The sequence below is a fragment of the Neofelis nebulosa genome, chromosome 1 (assembly GCF_028018385.1).
Source record: "Neofelis nebulosa isolate mNeoNeb1 chromosome 1, mNeoNeb1.pri, whole genome shotgun sequence".
NCBI classification, from domain to species: Eukaryota; Metazoa; Chordata; class Mammalia; order Carnivora; family Felidae; genus Neofelis; species Neofelis nebulosa.
This window is the reverse complement of record NC_080782.1, coordinates 133,911,230-133,927,798: the sequence shown is the minus strand read 5'-3', so window position 1 is coordinate 133,927,798 and position 16,569 is coordinate 133,911,230. Positions and strand designations below refer to the sequence as shown.

Genomic DNA, 16,569 nt, shown 5'->3' with positions numbered 1-16,569 from the left:
GAGTGGTCTTGTGCAGGTGGGGCTGCTTGTGTGCTTTGAACTTCCTGTTGCTGCCAAGGGAAGGAAAGCTGGGCTTTCTCTCCTGCTTGCCCAGATGTGAGGTAGGGGAAGAAGGGAGTGTTGGGGACTTGAAGGCTATCAGTAGTCATACACCAGGAATGGAGTCAGACTCTATTACAATGTTTATCCCATAGTCTTCGTTTACTGCTTTATTTTTCTTCATGGTACTTATGACTCTGTTATAGATTTTATATGTACTTGTTCTTTATTCTCTCTTAATCCCTCCTTTCTACTATTATATAGGTTCCAGGAAAGCGGGGACTTTATCTTTTTCATCTATAATTATATCCTCCATACTCACAATGGTACCTGACGTATAGTAGGTGCTCAGTAAAAATTTGTTGAGTTATTTTTAAATTGTTTTTAATGTTTATTAATTTTTGAGAGAGAAAGACAAAGTGTGCATGGGTGAGGGACAGAGAAAGAGAGGGGCACAGGATCTGAAGCAGGCTCCAGGCTCTGAGCTGTCAGCACAGAGCCTGATCCGGGGCTCAGACTCCTGAACTGTGAGATCATGACCTTAGCTGATGTCCGACACTTAACCCACTAAGTCACCCAGGTTCCCCTGTTGAATTATTATTATTTGTTAAATAAAGTAACCAATGTAAGAAGCCTCATTGCTGGGATACTCACGTACTCATGACCAGCACGATCTTTCACTAGTCCCAGCCCTGCATGGTAAGCTCAATTAAAATCAGAAAGTCAAGGGGTGCCTGGGTGGCTCAGTTGGTTAAGCATCTGACTTTGGCTCAGGTCACGATCTCACAGTTCGTGAGTTTGAGCCTCGCGTCTGGCTCTGTGCTAACATCTCCGAGCCTGGAGCCTGCTTTGGATTCTGTGTCTTTGTCTCTCTCTGCCTGTCCCCTGCTCAGCTCTGTCTCTCAAAATAAATAAATAAAATAAAAGGTTAAAGATTTTTTTATAAAAATCAGAAAGTCAAGTTCCTGAGGACAGAACTCAGAGGGAGTTTGGATAAATCAAAGGTTTGCATCATTACCTGGAGCAAGTCAGACCGTTGCTGCATCCAGCTCAGAGCAGAAATTATCTTGGTAATGGGCCCCTGCACTTTTCAGAACATTTCATTAATAAATCACAGTAGTTGTGGCTCAGGTGACCCTTTTTCTGGGTTTCCAGAGAAGACTACCCTGCCCTCTATGTTTACACAGCCCTTTTTGTACTTCGATGAAATAAAATTCAGGTTCAAGGCAAGTCTTGCAGAGACTCTTGGAACCAGTCTTTCTCAAACAAGGCAACTTTGAAATGTCCCCGGTCTAAAGCAGGACTCTCCCCCTGCTCTGAGTATCCCCCCCCCCCACGAGTGCTGTCAGGTTAGAAAACACCTGTTCAGAAGCAGATTGTAAATGGCAGTCCCTCTTAATATTATATCTAAAAGATAAGTGTGAAATAAGCCCACGATGTGGCTGCAGAAATTTCTGCTTTAACACTTGAAATCACAGAGGTCTTTTCAAGCTACTATTTATGCCTTCAAATGGTTTGTGGAACTGTGGCCTGGCATCTCGGAAACTATGGCCTGCCCAAACCCACGCTGGGGAGGCAAAGACTTATGGGGTGCTGGAGCCCGCACCCAGTTAGCAGTACAGGTCTCTCCTTTCAAGTACTCTCTGGTCCCTTCTCAACAGAGGCCTCCACTCTGTCCCCCACCATTCCTCTCCCCCTTCAGTAAAAGAGAGGCTGTTGGTTTTCTGTTTTTTTGTTTTTTGGTTTTTTTTTTTGCCTGGATTTTTTGCCCCAGGATTCTCTGACAGCCTGTTTGCATTTAGTGTTACTCTCGTACCCATTCTGTAATACCCATGTGGCTCACTGCCTTTATTTTTTCAAGGTATAATATTGGAGTGGCTGTGAAGGAAGCAAACTGTTGGAATGTAGTTCATTCCTATTATATGGAATGCGTTGATGTGATACATGCAATTATGCATGCATAATTATCAGTGGGCTTTGGGAAAAAGAGGTCTGATGTTAAAGAGAATCAAGATGGAAGAATCATAATCCCTAACATGTGTTGTTAGAGATTTTAGATGATCCTTTAGGAATTAGACCATACTTTTTTTACGCACTAAGCAGCTAGTTATCTGGGACTGAAGGCGGAAAGGATTTGCCCCTTTGTTTTCACTGTCAATTTCTATTTCTTTTCTCCGTCTCCATCTATCAACAGATGCCCTTTGTTTCCCAAGAAATCATAGCTGATGCCAAATTACCTGTGTTTAAGCAGAACCTCCAGAGTTTCATTTTTCATAGGCACATAAAGAGGCTATTTTGCTTGGGTGTGTTTTAGATTTTCTGAGGAGGATTAAGCACATGTTCTGGAAGAAGAAGACTTTGTTTCTAGGAGGGTATTGTTAGAGGCCTGCCCACTTCAGCAGTTGAATAAATAAATAAATGACTCAGTAGGAGGTTGCTGTAGTTCAACCACTGACTGCCCTGTAGCAGCTCAACCAATAGACACTGCTGGAAAAACAGCTCCCCAAGAACACTTTGAAGAAACAAAAGCCTTGGTTCCAGTTGATGTGAGTCCTGTATGGCCACATCTGTTGGGCATTGTACGTCCAAGTTGGAATGGATACATGGTACTGAAAGGCAAATGAAAAAAGTGCTCTCCTGAAATCCAAGACCTTGGGATCGCTGTCCTAAAAGGTCTGATTCATCCAACAGATTCACTTTTAAATTTCAAGTTCGTTGAGTGTCTGACTCTTGAGGTCGGCTCAGGTCATGATCCCAGGGTTGTGGGATCGAGCCCCGCGTCCGACTTTGCACTGACAGGGCAGAGACTGCTTGGGATTCTCTCTCTGCCCCTCTCCAACTCGCACACTCTCTCTTTCTCACTCTCTCTCTCTCTCAAAAAATATTCAAATGGGATTTTAAATGGCTGGAGATAAAATGAATACTTTGTGTGTGTTCTAAAATGGCTTACTCTACATGTGTGCAAGTCTATAAATATTTAGGCACTAACTACTGAATTAGAAACCCATGTTTTGATTGCTTCCTATTACTAAAATCCTGGGGAAAGGTTGGGAAAAATAGAACATGGGCTTTGGGGGGTATGGGGTTGGGGGGCTTGAGCTGTTTTTTTCTCTTCTGTTTTTTTCCTTTCTTCCCTCCCTGTCTTCCTTTCTTTTTTGACTTGCTTTCCCTCTCTTTCTTTCTTCCTTCCACAGATATGTTTTAAACATCTCTTATGTTTAAAGAACATAAACATAATCATATCCTAGTCAATAATCCTAGTCATAATCCTAGTCAATGGAGCACAGTGGAGGAGAGAAAAGGCAACAGCCCTGCCCACACAGGGCTTTCATTTTCATGAGTTCAAATTCTGTCTCTTGTTTATTTCATGTCTATGACCTTGGACCTGAACTTCATTATCCCAGTGTGCAAAATGGGGACAATACATCTTATTTTATAGGGTTATCATGGTGATTAAAATGAGGTAATACAATAACCTGGACACAGGGACTCAAACATATTCTCGATCTTTCTGCTTCTGCTGATTTGGCTGCAAACACGTCTTTTGTTTTTTGTCCAACATCATCCTCTGGATTTCTGTATTTGCCCTTTTTCTCTGTCTGTCTCTACCTTACTTGTTTTTCCTTGTTTGTTTCTCTATTTGCTTGTATCCCTTTCTGCATGTCTCAGTACCTGTGTCTCTCTGGGCAACCATGTGTCTCTATTTTTGTGTCTCTGTGAGTGCATCTTTCTCTCTCTCTTCGAATATGTTTCTCTGTATCTAGTTTATCTTTTTTTTTCTACCTTTCTGCCTATATGTGTGTGAGTGTGTGTGTGTGTGTGTGTGTGTGTGAGAGAGAGAGAGAGAGAGAGAGAGAGAGAGAGAGAGAGATGGCATCCCTTTGTGTGCAAGCACTGTTGTCTTTGTGCCCCGACTGTGTTTTTGTTTCTCTGTATCTCTATTTCACTTTGTCCCTTTCTCTCTTTTATTTATACTCTATCCTTTCTCTCTGTCTTTCTCTCTCTACCCACCCTTTCCTGCCCCTGTCCTCTGTCCCTTGTTCTGTGTGTCACTCTTGCTTTCTTCTGTGTAGGTCTCTCTCACTTTCTTTCATTTTTACTCTGTGTCTTTCCTGCTTTCCATGGGTCTCTGTTTGTCCCTTATGTATTCTCTCTCTCTCCATCACTTTGTCTCTCTCATTACTTGTTCTCTCTGCCAGTCTGTGTCTTTCTCTTGCACATGTATATATGTAAGTGTTATGTATTCCTTCATTCATTTAATTGTACTTATATTTATGCATGCTTTCCTCATTCCATTCCCGATGCAGCTCAGATATCTAGAGATATTTAGGTAGTAACTTCCTGCCTCAGGGAGAATGAGAAGAAATAGGAATTTGTTCTAACAGGGTTTGAAGGGGGGTGCCCTGGGTGGCTCAGTCAGTTAAGAACCTGACTTCTGCTCAGGTCATGATTTCACTGTTTGTCGGTTCAAGCCCCACATCACTGTCTGTGGCTGACAGCTCAGAGTCTGGAGCCTGCTTCGGATTCTGTGTCTCCCTCTCTCTCTGCCCCTCCCCTGCTTGCATTCTCTCTCTCTCTCTCTCCCTCAAAATTAAATAAACATTAGACAAAATTAATAAAAAAAAGAAGTTTTGAAGGAATTTATGGACAGAGAAGGGGATTTTTTTTTTAATTGTAGGCGGAAGTTGAGAAATTTTGGTTGTGTTTTAGATGATGTACTGGCTAGTTTCTGAGCAATTATAAAATGTACACATATAAAACCAAATATAATTAGCAACCCTTAGACCCACCTTCCAATTTCCATACATTCCAGGGTCACTTTTTTAAAGCTCCCTTTGCCAATCTTTATTATGTTTTCTTTCTCACATTTCCCTTTCTGTTGACCCCCTTTTTCCATTTCCTGACCCCTACCAACCTCCCAGTTCATCATGCCAGTGGATGCCAGGTTAATGTAGTCATTACATCAGGCTCTGCTTGAAGTAGATAGAATAAAGATACCTTGAGAGTTAGATAAGGGCATTTGATCTTTTCAGACAAAAGCCTTATCCTAGTTTTAATAACTTGATTTTTCTACCAATTGAATTATTTTGAATGAATGTCCTTATTTAGTAAACTTCTATACCTGTGGCCCACACAGGTTAAAGTCTATGAAATTTGGTTTGTAAACAACCTACTTATTGTTTTCTGGAGTGTGCCAACACATTTTAGAAATAATGATACTTGCTGAAACTCATCTCTGACCTGAAAAGCTTCCAAGAGTTCTACCATATAAAGGATTGTTCTCTGTTCAAGCAGAATAACTCTTAAGATTTGCAGCACTACTGTTTTGTCTAGAAAAATGGCAGTGGAAAATCTAAGAACTAGTTCCATGCCAGGTAGGCAATATCCAACATGCCCATGGGAGCTGGGAGCCAGTACAGAACTGCTCAAGGTTATATTTAGTGGTAGAAAAGAATCCTCTGTCTAAGAAGGAGCTGTTCTTGTCTGAGTGAGTTTTTTTCTGTCTGGAGAATGTTTACCTTAAACCCTATTGATGTGGGACTAAGGAAATCAGCAAGTTGGAGTCTTATTTTTGATGTACCCACACTCTTGTTTGCCTCTTATTTAGTTTCTTTAATTTTTATTTTATCAAATAAGGACTTCTGTAGTTTTAAAAAATCAATCTCTCAAGATAAATAGTAACCCCCTGCTATCAATACCTGATCTCTACAGGTAAACATTCTTAATTATTTTAAGATATTTTGGGTTGTTATATAGTCACATATTTCTCGATAAAATATGTCTATGACTATTGACTTTTCAGGTTTTTTCCTTCCTTTTTTTAAAGTATATTTTGAAAGGGGTGGGGTGGGGAATGGAGAGGGGCAGGGAGAGAGGGAGAGTGAAAGAATGCCAACCAGGCTCCAGGGTCAGCACAGAGCCCTATGCAGGGCTCAGTCCCACAGGCTAATATCAAGAGTCAGACAATTAACCAACTGAGCCACCCAGGCACCCCTTGATTTTTAATTGTCATCTACCTGACTTCCTACTCACATATATACATACATTTCTTCTCCCTCTTTGGTACCAATATAATTGTGATCATTTTAAAATATGTTGATCATCCGTTTTTTATTATAAAGAAATTATAATATGTAAATTTTATTCATAGCTGAGGCACAGAATGTGTTTAAATTTTTTTTTTCAACGTTTTTTATTTATTTTTTGGGACAGAGAGAGACAGAGCATGAACGGGGGAGGGGCAGCGAGAGAGGGAGACGCAGAATCGGAAACAGGCTCCAGGCTCCGAGCCATCAGCCCAGAGCCTGACGCGGGGCTCGAACTCACGGACCGCGAGATCGTGACCTGGCTGAAGTCGGACGCTTAACCGACTGCACCACCCAGGCGCCCCCGGAATGTGTTTAAAGTATAATTACAATTTGAGTTTTGCAACATTTTCTTTTTTTTTTTTTTAATTGGTCAACAATATTTATTGAGTGTTTTCTGCATGCCAGGTCTGGAGTAGACTCTTTAGACTTAATCATAAATTACTGTCAGGTCATAAAGCAAATTCAACGGATGAACAGAAAATATCTAATATAAAAATTGAAATGTATTAATTTTAAAAATTAACATATGAATAAGTTGTCCTGCCCATTTTCCCCTAGGAAGTCTTCACAACCCAGGAGAAAAGATTTACTCCCTAATTTCCACACCCCTCACCCCTGCCATGTACAATGATGACACATATCCTTTTTTTTTTTTTTAATTTTAAAAATAGGTTTTATTTAATCCATTATATCCAAGATAATATCATTGCAACATATAACAGATATCTTAAAAATTGAGATATTTTATAACCCTTTTTTTTTTTAACTAAGCCTGAATCTGGTGTGTATATAGAGGTCACAAAATTTACAGTTAAAGCAAATAGATTCGAATGACCAAGTTGTTTCAAATACAGTTAAAATTTTTCTAATGACTCAAACCAAGAATCAATTTTTAAATTTAAATCTCAATTCATTAAAATTAGGTAAAATTGATGAGCACTGGATATTGTATGTAAGTGATGAATTACTAGATTCTACTCTTTTTTTTTTTTTTTTTAAATATACATCCAAGTTAGTTAGCATATAGTGCAACAGTGATTTCAGGAGTAGATTCCTTGGTGCCCCTTACCCATTTAGCCCATCCCCCCTCCCACAACCCCTCCAGCAACCCTCTGTTTGTTTTCCATATTTAAGAGTCTCTTATGTTTTGTCCCCCTCCCTGTTTTTATACTATTTTTGCTTCCCTTCCCTTATATTCATCTGTTTTGTATCTTAAAGTCGTCATATGAGTGAAGTCATATGATATTTGTCTTTCTCTGATTGACTAATTTCACTTAGCATAAACCCTCCAGTTCCATCCACGTAGTTGCAAATGGCAAGATTTCATTCTTTTTGATTGCTGAGTCATACTCCATTGTATACATATATATGTATATATACCATATATATATACACCATATATATACAATATATATATGGTATACCATATATATACTATATATATACCTTCTTTCCATTCATCCATCGATGGACATTCAGACTCTTTCCATACTTTGGCTATTGTTGATAGCGCTGCTATAAACATTGGGATGCAGCAACATCTTATTTCTAATAATAGCCTTTTTAAAAAGGCATTGAGCTTTCTAAATGCCTATGAGTTAGGATCTAAATGAATTAGTATTGCAATACTGATTAATCTGAAACTCTCCATTGAAGTTGAAATTTCTCATTATGATTTACACTTCAAGTATTTTTAAGCAATTTTATTTTTTTTCATGAAGACCTTCCCCCTGAATGTCCTTAAGAGTCAGTCATTGTCCCACCAAATGCCTACAATATTCTGATTTCTATCACTATAGATTAGTTTTGCTCTGAGTTTAATGATCTCACCTTTTATTTAACACTACTATTTTCAGTAGATTCCTCAATCCAGGCTGGTGTCTGTCTGGATGGACTTTTCCAGAGGGGAAATCTCCAGTATTTGCCTAATGTGTAGCAAGGGCAGGTGCCCAGATGTATATCACCTGTGCCGACGTTATCTGTGGGTATGGCTGCTGGTTTTCCACCCAGGCTTCTACCTTCTTCATTCTTTTTGAAGAGTGCTTCCATAACACCTTAGGGCATTTGTTGTGCCCCACCTATGGACTTTGATGTCAGCCTTCCCCACTCTGCTTCGTCCCATGGCTGTTACCTATTTACTTTGCGGTTTCCAAAATGACCTTTCACTCACATTCTCTTTGTTCTTGAGAATTGATCGATGAAATCTTTCCTTTAAGACTGAGAAGGGACTGAGATAAAGAATGTGATCAACCGATCATTTTTAATTATAAGTGTCAGGGACATTGATTTCTCTATTTTATTACCGTTGTTGATGTATTATTATTTCTTGTTAAGTTTGTATTTTGGTGAGGATGGAGGTAGCTCAGCGGGAATCATGGATTTACCATAACTACATTGATAGTATAGTCTGACTCTAATTTTTTGGTAAGGTATAATTGACATTTAATGTTATGTAAGTTTTAGGTGTACAACATAATGATTTAGTGTTTGTGTATATTGCAAAATGATCAACAAAATAAGTTTGGTTAATATCCAACATCACAGATAGTTACACATTTGTTTTTCTTGTGATGGAAACAGATTTACTCTCTTGGCAACTTTGAAATATTCAGCCCAGCATTATTAACTCCATTCACCATGCTGAACATTACACCCCCATGACTATTTTATATTAGGAAATTTGTACCTTTTGATCCCCTTCACCCATTTCACCCTTCCCCTTTCCCCATTTCTGTTCTCTATATCTGTGAGCTTTGGGTTTGGGGATTTTTTGGGTTTTGCTTTTGCTTTTAGGTTTCTCATATAAGTGAGATCACATGGTCTTTGTCTTTCTCCTTCTTATTCCACTAAGCATAACACCCTTGAGTCCATCTATGTTGTTGCAAATGGCAATATTTACCTTTTCTTGGCTGAATAGTAGTCCTGTGTGTGTGTGTACCACTATTTATTGACTGATAACATCTGTCAGTAGGCCCTTAGGTTGTTTTTGTGTCTTGGGTACTGTAAATAACGCTGCAGTGAACATGGGGGTGCATATATTTTTCAGTTAGCATTTTTATTTCCTTCAGATAAATACACAGATGTGGAATTGTATGGGATCCTATGGGAGTTTTATTTTTAATTTTTGGAGAAATCTCCATTCCATTTTCCATAGTGGCTGTATCAATGCACATTCCCACCCACAATACACAAATGTTTCCTTTTGTCTACATCCTCACTAATACCTGTTATTTCTTATCTTTTTAAAAAATTGCCATTCTAACACGTATGAGGTTCTCATTTTTGGTCAGTGTATAATTCATGTTACTTAATGTATTGTATTGTATTGAATGTAGAAGAAAATATAGTTCTGTTTTCTCTTTCAATTCTAAAATACAAATTAGAAGTAAAATATGAGAATATTATGGATTCAAAAATAATATTTACAAGTAGTTGCTGTAATATTTGCACTGTCATATATTATAGTGATTAGATGACCTCAGTTTATTGTTTCCCACCTGCTATGTGGTGGGTTTACATGACTACTGCAGTACATAGGTGAGATAGATGTTGTCAGTTCTCAGCAAGTGAGTAAAATGAGAATTATAGTATTATAGTGGTATTCAACCTTTTGTTCCAAGTTATACAGATAGTAAGTAGTAGAGCTGAGAGGATAAACTCAGGTACATTTTATAATTCTTTTAAACTATTGCTTGTTTCCTGAAATAAGCTTTCTTCCTTACCTAATCTCTACCAAAATAAGGCTTTCATAATCTGGAATGTGGGAAGAGCTTTTACCAGATAATAAAAGCTATATTACTCTAGGCCAGTGTTAGTTTCCTTAGCTATTGGATGTAGTTCTGCAACAGAGTTAAGCATGATTTGTTTTTAACTTCCCTTCCATTATTGCATATGTGCACCCAACTTCTGGATATTTCCATTTAAGTCATAATAATGAGATAAAGAGCTGAGAACTAGAATGAATCAATTACAAGTCAAATCTTTTCCTCTAACAGAGAGAAGGAGAAAAGGATCATCAAGTGCGTTTGGCAGTTGGAAACGGCCTACGGAGTGATGTGTGGAGGGAATTTTTAGACAGATTTGGAAATATTAAGATTTGTGAGTTTTATGGAGCTACTGAAGGAAACATTTGTTTAATTAATCATAATGGGAAAATTGGATCCGTTGGGAGAACAAATTTCCTTCACAAAGTAAGTACGGTATTTTCTTTACAAAAGAAATATATTGAGATCTGCTTACCTCTCTTCTAGACTTTTTGTTTGTGAATTATGGTAAATATTATCACCTTTCTTTTTCCTTTTTTTTGAGTTGAGAACTTCTATAAAGTCATGGCCTCTAGGTGAACATAGATTATGAAAATCTTAACCATCTCACATGTTTTCCTCTATAATGTAGGGATAATGATACCTAAGTCTTTTGTTCTGTTTTCAAATTTCATGATGTAATGTATAAACAGCAAGCAAAGTTTCTAATACATGTTAATTTGACTCTTTTCATTTTGCCTGAGTATTTTCAATGCAGGGTTTCTGCTTAGCCTTCATTTTTATATCACTCAAAAGTTATGTACAGGCTTCTAATGAATCAAGATACTACTAAAAATCGTAAAAGCTGCCCCAAATCACTTATCTAGGAGTAAAAAACTTCCTGCTGATTTCTCAGTAACAACTGTGGAAGACAAAAGATTGAACAGATGTCTTCAGCTGGTTTGGTGAAAGTAATTGTCAAAATAGAGTTTATAGTCATCGATATTTTTTAAGGAATAAAAGTGAAAGTAAAGAAAATAGTCTCTAAATTTATAAAGTAAAATGTATGTAACCTCAAGAGGAACTAAAATAAGGCTGGAATCATAGTAGGATATTATATTATAGCTCTTTCAATGTTTGATAGAAGAAGCCAAAGAAAATCTGCAATGATACAGAATAATGCAATAAAGAAACTACTTGAGCTAATGAATATATATAGGACACTGCCTCTAAAAACTGCAGAATAGGGGCACCTGGGTGGCCCAGTCCATTGAGTGTCCAGCTCTTGGTCTCAGCTTAAGCCTTGATCTCAGGGTCATAAGTTCAAGCCCCACGTTGGGCTCTGCATGGGGCTCCATACAGGTTGTAGAGCCTACCAAATAATAATAATAATAATAATAATAACATTAACAATAATAATAATAAATACAAATAATTTGAAAAAGACTGCAGAACATCCATTCTTTTCAAGCCCTTTTGAAACATTCACAAAGATTACTGGGCCACTTAGGGAATTCCAGCAAATCTCAGAGGGTTGAATATAGATGATGTTTCCAACGGCATTTTAATTCAAGTGGAAATAAATGTTTTAAATGACAGCTAGTTCATCTCCCATATATTTGGAAATAAAACATCACTAAATTTCCAGTGAGTCAACAAAAACAAATAATTGAAGTTAAAAAGTAATTTGAGCTGAATCAAGATGAAAGCATTATATTTCACAGTTTTTGGACTCACATAAGAATGGTTGAAAATTTGTGAGCTAAATATCCATTTCTGGGGGTTAATTAAAATGCAACTGAGGGGCACCTGGGCGGCTCAGTTAAGCATCTGACTTCAGCTCAGGTCATGATCTCATGGCTTGTAAGTTCTGTGCTGACAGCTCAGAGCCTGCTTCGGATTCTGTGTGTCCCTCTCTCTCTGCCTCTCCCCTGCTCACAGTCTTTCTCTCTCTCAAAAATAAATAAACACTTAAAAAGTGTTTTTTAAATACATAAAAAGCAACTGGAATAAACCTAAAGGAAATAAAAAGAAGGAAGTAGTCAAGAATATAAAGTAAAGAAATATAAAATAAGGGGCGCCTGGGTGGCTCAGTTGGTTAAGCGGCCAACTTCGGCTCAGGTCACGATCTCGCGGTATGTGAGTTCAAGCCCCGCGTCGGGCTCTGTGCTGACAGCTCGGAGCCTGGAGCCTGTTTCAGATTCTGTGTCTCCCTCTCTCTGACCCTCCCCCATTCATGCTCTGTCTCTCTCTGTCTCAAAAATAAACGTAAAATAAATAAATAAATAAATAAATAAATAAATATATATATAAAATAAACAGTGAGGAGCATCAAAAGAGATAAACATATAATTTTTAAAAAGCAGAGAAATAGATTCAAACCTGATAGAAATTGCTCTGATGTTTGTAACCTTGAGAAGATACACACTATTTTTATGATGTGCTCTTTGGGATTTTGAGGGTCTTATTGACATCACAGACATGCATGTACATTCTGAAAAGTAATTTTGGGAAAATAAGTGCTGACACTACCGAGGTTTACACTCCTCCCAGTTAATTTTCTCAACTCATTGCAGTGGTTCCATTAAAAATATGGTATTCATGTTAAAGCTCTTTAGTGAAGCTGAGTCATTGCAAAGTAATCATCCAACAAGAGCACAATGAAGAAGATTTGTATTTTACATTACTGGCTTGACTTCATTATAATTTTTAAATGTCTTAAATTCCCTGTCAGACTGCAATACTGTCAATAAAGCAATAAGGCATGATTGTCTCCAACTGATTTGGAAAACTTCTGATTTTAAACTTAGGCTCGGTTATGTTTTCAGTTTGGAAATGAAAAACGTGGTACCTCATATCAAATGAATTCTACCTTATCTTTTCTCACTTCATTTGCATAGGAGTTCGTTACAGAGCAGGGAAGCTGAAAAATTTGGACCAATAATTGCTTCATGATCATGTGGGGAGATTTGATAAGTCTGTCTCTCACAAATTTAAACTTCATGGAGGCCTCCTCTCCACTTACTGTCTCAGAAACAAATCAGCCTCCAAAGATGGGATATTAACAGAGAAGGAAAAAGAAGAGGCATCAACACAGAGCTCCTGTGACCCAAGTGTCCTTCTTGTGTGCCACATTTGCCATTTAAATGCACACAGCTGAAGGGCTCTGTGTGCCATTTGTGCCCTCAGAGCAAACCCTATATTTTGTGACAGTGCCTTTGATGGACGGACCTGCATTTGATAACAGCAACAGACTGGCTTTTCCTTATCCCTACACCCAGGGATAACATAATTGGGAAGGAACAAACACAAAATCCCTAGAGAAAATAAAACTTGAAAAAAAGAGAAAAGATAGATCTTAATAAAAGGTAGCTGAAAAAATAATATGGATGCACAGAAAATAATAAGCCCTCTGAAATGACCAGGGAATGTTTCCCTTAATTCCCCTTAATTTCAAAAATTGCAATGATACTCTCTTTAAAAATAAGAGCTCAGGGGTGCCTGGGTGGCTCAGTCTGTTGGGCGTCTGACTTCGGCTCGGGTCATGGTCTCAGGGCTCGTGAGTTTGAGCCCTGCGTTGGACTCTGTGCTGACGGTCTGGAGACTCAGGGTCTGGAGACTGCTTTGGATGCTGTGCCCCACCCCCCCCCGCCCTTCCCCTGATCATGCTCTCTGTCTCCTTCAAAAATAAATAAACATTATGGGGCGCCTGGGTGGCGCAGTCGGTTAAGCGTCCGACTTCAGCCAGGTCACGATCTCGCGGTCCGTGAGTTCGAGCCCCGCGTCAGGCTCTGGGCTGATGGCTCGGAGCCTGGAGCCTGTTTCCGATTCTGTGTCTCCCTCTCTCTCTGCCCCTCCCCCGTTCATGCTCTGTCTCTCTCTGTCCCAAAAATAAATAAAAAACATTAAAAAAATAAAAAAAATAAAAAAAATAAATAAATAAATAAACATTAAAAAAAAAATTAAAAAATAAATAAATAAAAATAAGAGATCAGAAGAGAGGAAAGTTCCAGGGAAATGTCAATCAACAAAAGGAGTTGGAAAGTAGATAGAGTCAGCTCAAAGAAAAAAAACTAAAAGGGAAGATGAAAGTGTTGCACAAATGAACACCACATTATAGGCTGTAACATTGTTAGGGAGCAAGATAGATGGGATTAAGGCATCACACAAACACAGTAAAAAGGATAAGCAAATAGGAATACAAAATAAATTAGAAAGATTTTGGAAACATAGACAGTTATCTGACATGTGCTAATCGGTGTCCCTGCAGAAAAAGAAAATTAAAGAGAAGACTCTTATTTGAAACCTAATAGAGGAAAACTTCCTTAAAGACTTGAATCTTTAGCAAAAGAGCACATTGTGTTCCAGGAACAAACAACTTAATGCAGGATGATCATCAGAAAAATATATGCTGTTGAAATTACTGAACACGAATTAAAGATCTCTAAGGAGATGCTGAGGCAGAGAAAACAAAGGCTGTACAAACTGTAGGTTGAAGATGCGAAACAGCTTAGGCTTCTCTCAAAATGAGGACAAAACACTCAATGCCAGAAAGAAACAAAAAAACAAAGTAATGTATTCACCGAAGAATTTTACTTCTGACCCCATTGTTCTTTGAGTCTAAAGAGGTGTTCCCAAAAAGTTAAGAAATCAGAGACTATAACACCCATGTATTTACAGGAACGCGGTACTTTATCAAACTCACTTAGTGAAAATGTCCAGTCATCCTGAAGATAAAACAGAACTTAGAAATGAAGGAATCACCTTCAGTTAAAAGGATTGATTGAATCCATTTAAATATAGAAGATTGAACAGCTCCAGATTATGTTTATAGATGGAATGGAAGTATAAATCCTGAAAATATAAAAATAATTATAGCACTAACAATGATGGGAATTGGGTGGGAGCAGAGGCCGAAATACAAGTGCTGATTCTTTCATCTTATAGTAGTAAGTCCATAAGTACAGTGTAAATAAAAGGCTCCTTCACATGTCTTTAAACTTTTATTATCTTAAAAGTAGGCATTTTTTTTTAAGTTTATTTATTTTGAGAGAGAAAGAGAGAGAGAGAGAGAGAGGAAGAGTGGGGGAGGGGCAGAGAGAGAGACTCCCAAGCAGGCTCCGTGCTGATAGCCCAGAGCCCAGTGCGAGGCTTGATCCCACGAGCTATGAAATCATGACCTGAGCCAAAACCAAGAGTCAGTTGCTTAACCAACTGAGCCGCCCAGGTGCCCTAAAAGTAGGTGTTTTTTATGGACTAGGAAATTTAGCTAACTATGAAGTTAGGCAATAATCCATACAAGCCCTTACCTCTGACAGCACTTGCAGTTTTGAAGTCCCTAAAGCCCCCTTTGGGTTCAATAATTCACTAAGTACTCACAAAACTCACAGAAAGCTGTTATGCATAATAATTACCATTTATTACAGCTAAAGGATCTAAAGGATACAGATTAAAATCAGACGGAGGAGGAAGCAATGGGGCAGAATCAGCAGGGCACCAAATGCAAAGGCTTCTACTCCTTTCCTGTGGAGACAGGATGGCATTACTCCCCTGGAATTGACAGGTGACAATGTACATGGAGTATTGCCGCTAGGGAAACTCACCAGCCTTGATGTCCACATTTAAATGTAGTTGGCTGCTTCTGGGGCTAACCTCCATCTCCAATCCCTCAAGAGGTCAAGCTAGGGGACCCAAAGCCCCGCCCCTACATCACATTATCAGTGTGGTTCAGACACTAAATCTAGCTCGTATTGTCACTATCCACATGCCGAACAGCCTGAGGCTAACAAACATACTGTTGGCCATGGCATTGGAGGGGCATAGAGATTATCTGCCAGAAGCTGAGAGTGAAAGCCAGACCTCGGTTAAATTCTGCGTTTAAGGGTCTTTACCTCACAGGGACTGATATCTTTTACACTAAAGAAACACTGTAATTTAACTTGAGCTCCATTTTCATTGGTTAAACTCAAGGAAATTTAAATTGGTTTCACTTCCTAAAATGGTATGGTTTCATTTGTCAGAGAGTATATTTTATTAATCAGTTTCCTACCTTTCTCTCTATCAATTTAAACACATTTGTAATGATGCTCATCAAATGAACTCCTTTATACAGTCTATTAAAATTTTTCAGTACGCCTCACCCTGTGAACCCAATGAACACAGTGGACATAGATTCCTGTTGATGTGCAGGTTATATTCTATTGGGGAAGGCAGAAAACAAACAAGATAAACATAACCGATTAACAGAGGCAGTGAGTTTTCTATTTCCTTTGCAGCTTCTAAATGTACAGATGTGAATAGACAAAAGCATGCGGACATGTATGGGAACTCTGAGGCACTGTGTACAGCCCCCAGGTGTGTGCTTCACAGTGCTGGGGATCCGTTTACCTAGTCTGTTATGAATGCGATCCCGTGCAGCTCTGCTCTTGACACACATACCTATACCTGTGTGTGCACATATACAATCAGGGGATATTAAAGTGGGGATGTGGGGTGCCTGGGTGGCTCAGTCAGTTAAGCGCCTGCCTTCAGCCCGGGTCATGATCTCGCAGTTCGTGAGTTCCAGCCCCACATTGGGCTTTGCGCTGACAGTGCAGAGCCTGCTTGGGATTCTCTCTCCCTCTCTCTCTGCTCCTCCCCCGCTGTTCTTTCTCTCTCTCTCTCTCTCTGAGTGAATAAATAAAATAAACTTAAAAATT

General features: G+C 38.7%; 1 protein-coding gene across 1 annotated transcript in view; it reads left to right on the top strand.

Moving 5' to 3' along the window:
- Positions 1-16,569, top strand: part of SLC27A6 (solute carrier family 27 member 6) — an 85,508-nt gene that overhangs the window by 54,177 nt on the left and 14,762 nt on the right. Inside the window, exon 5 of the mRNA XM_058737156.1 lies at positions 10,124-10,318. Within this exon, the coding sequence (XP_058593139.1) occupies positions 10,124-10,318 (195 nt within the window). The remainder of the gene's footprint in view (positions 1-10,123; positions 10,319-16,569) is intronic.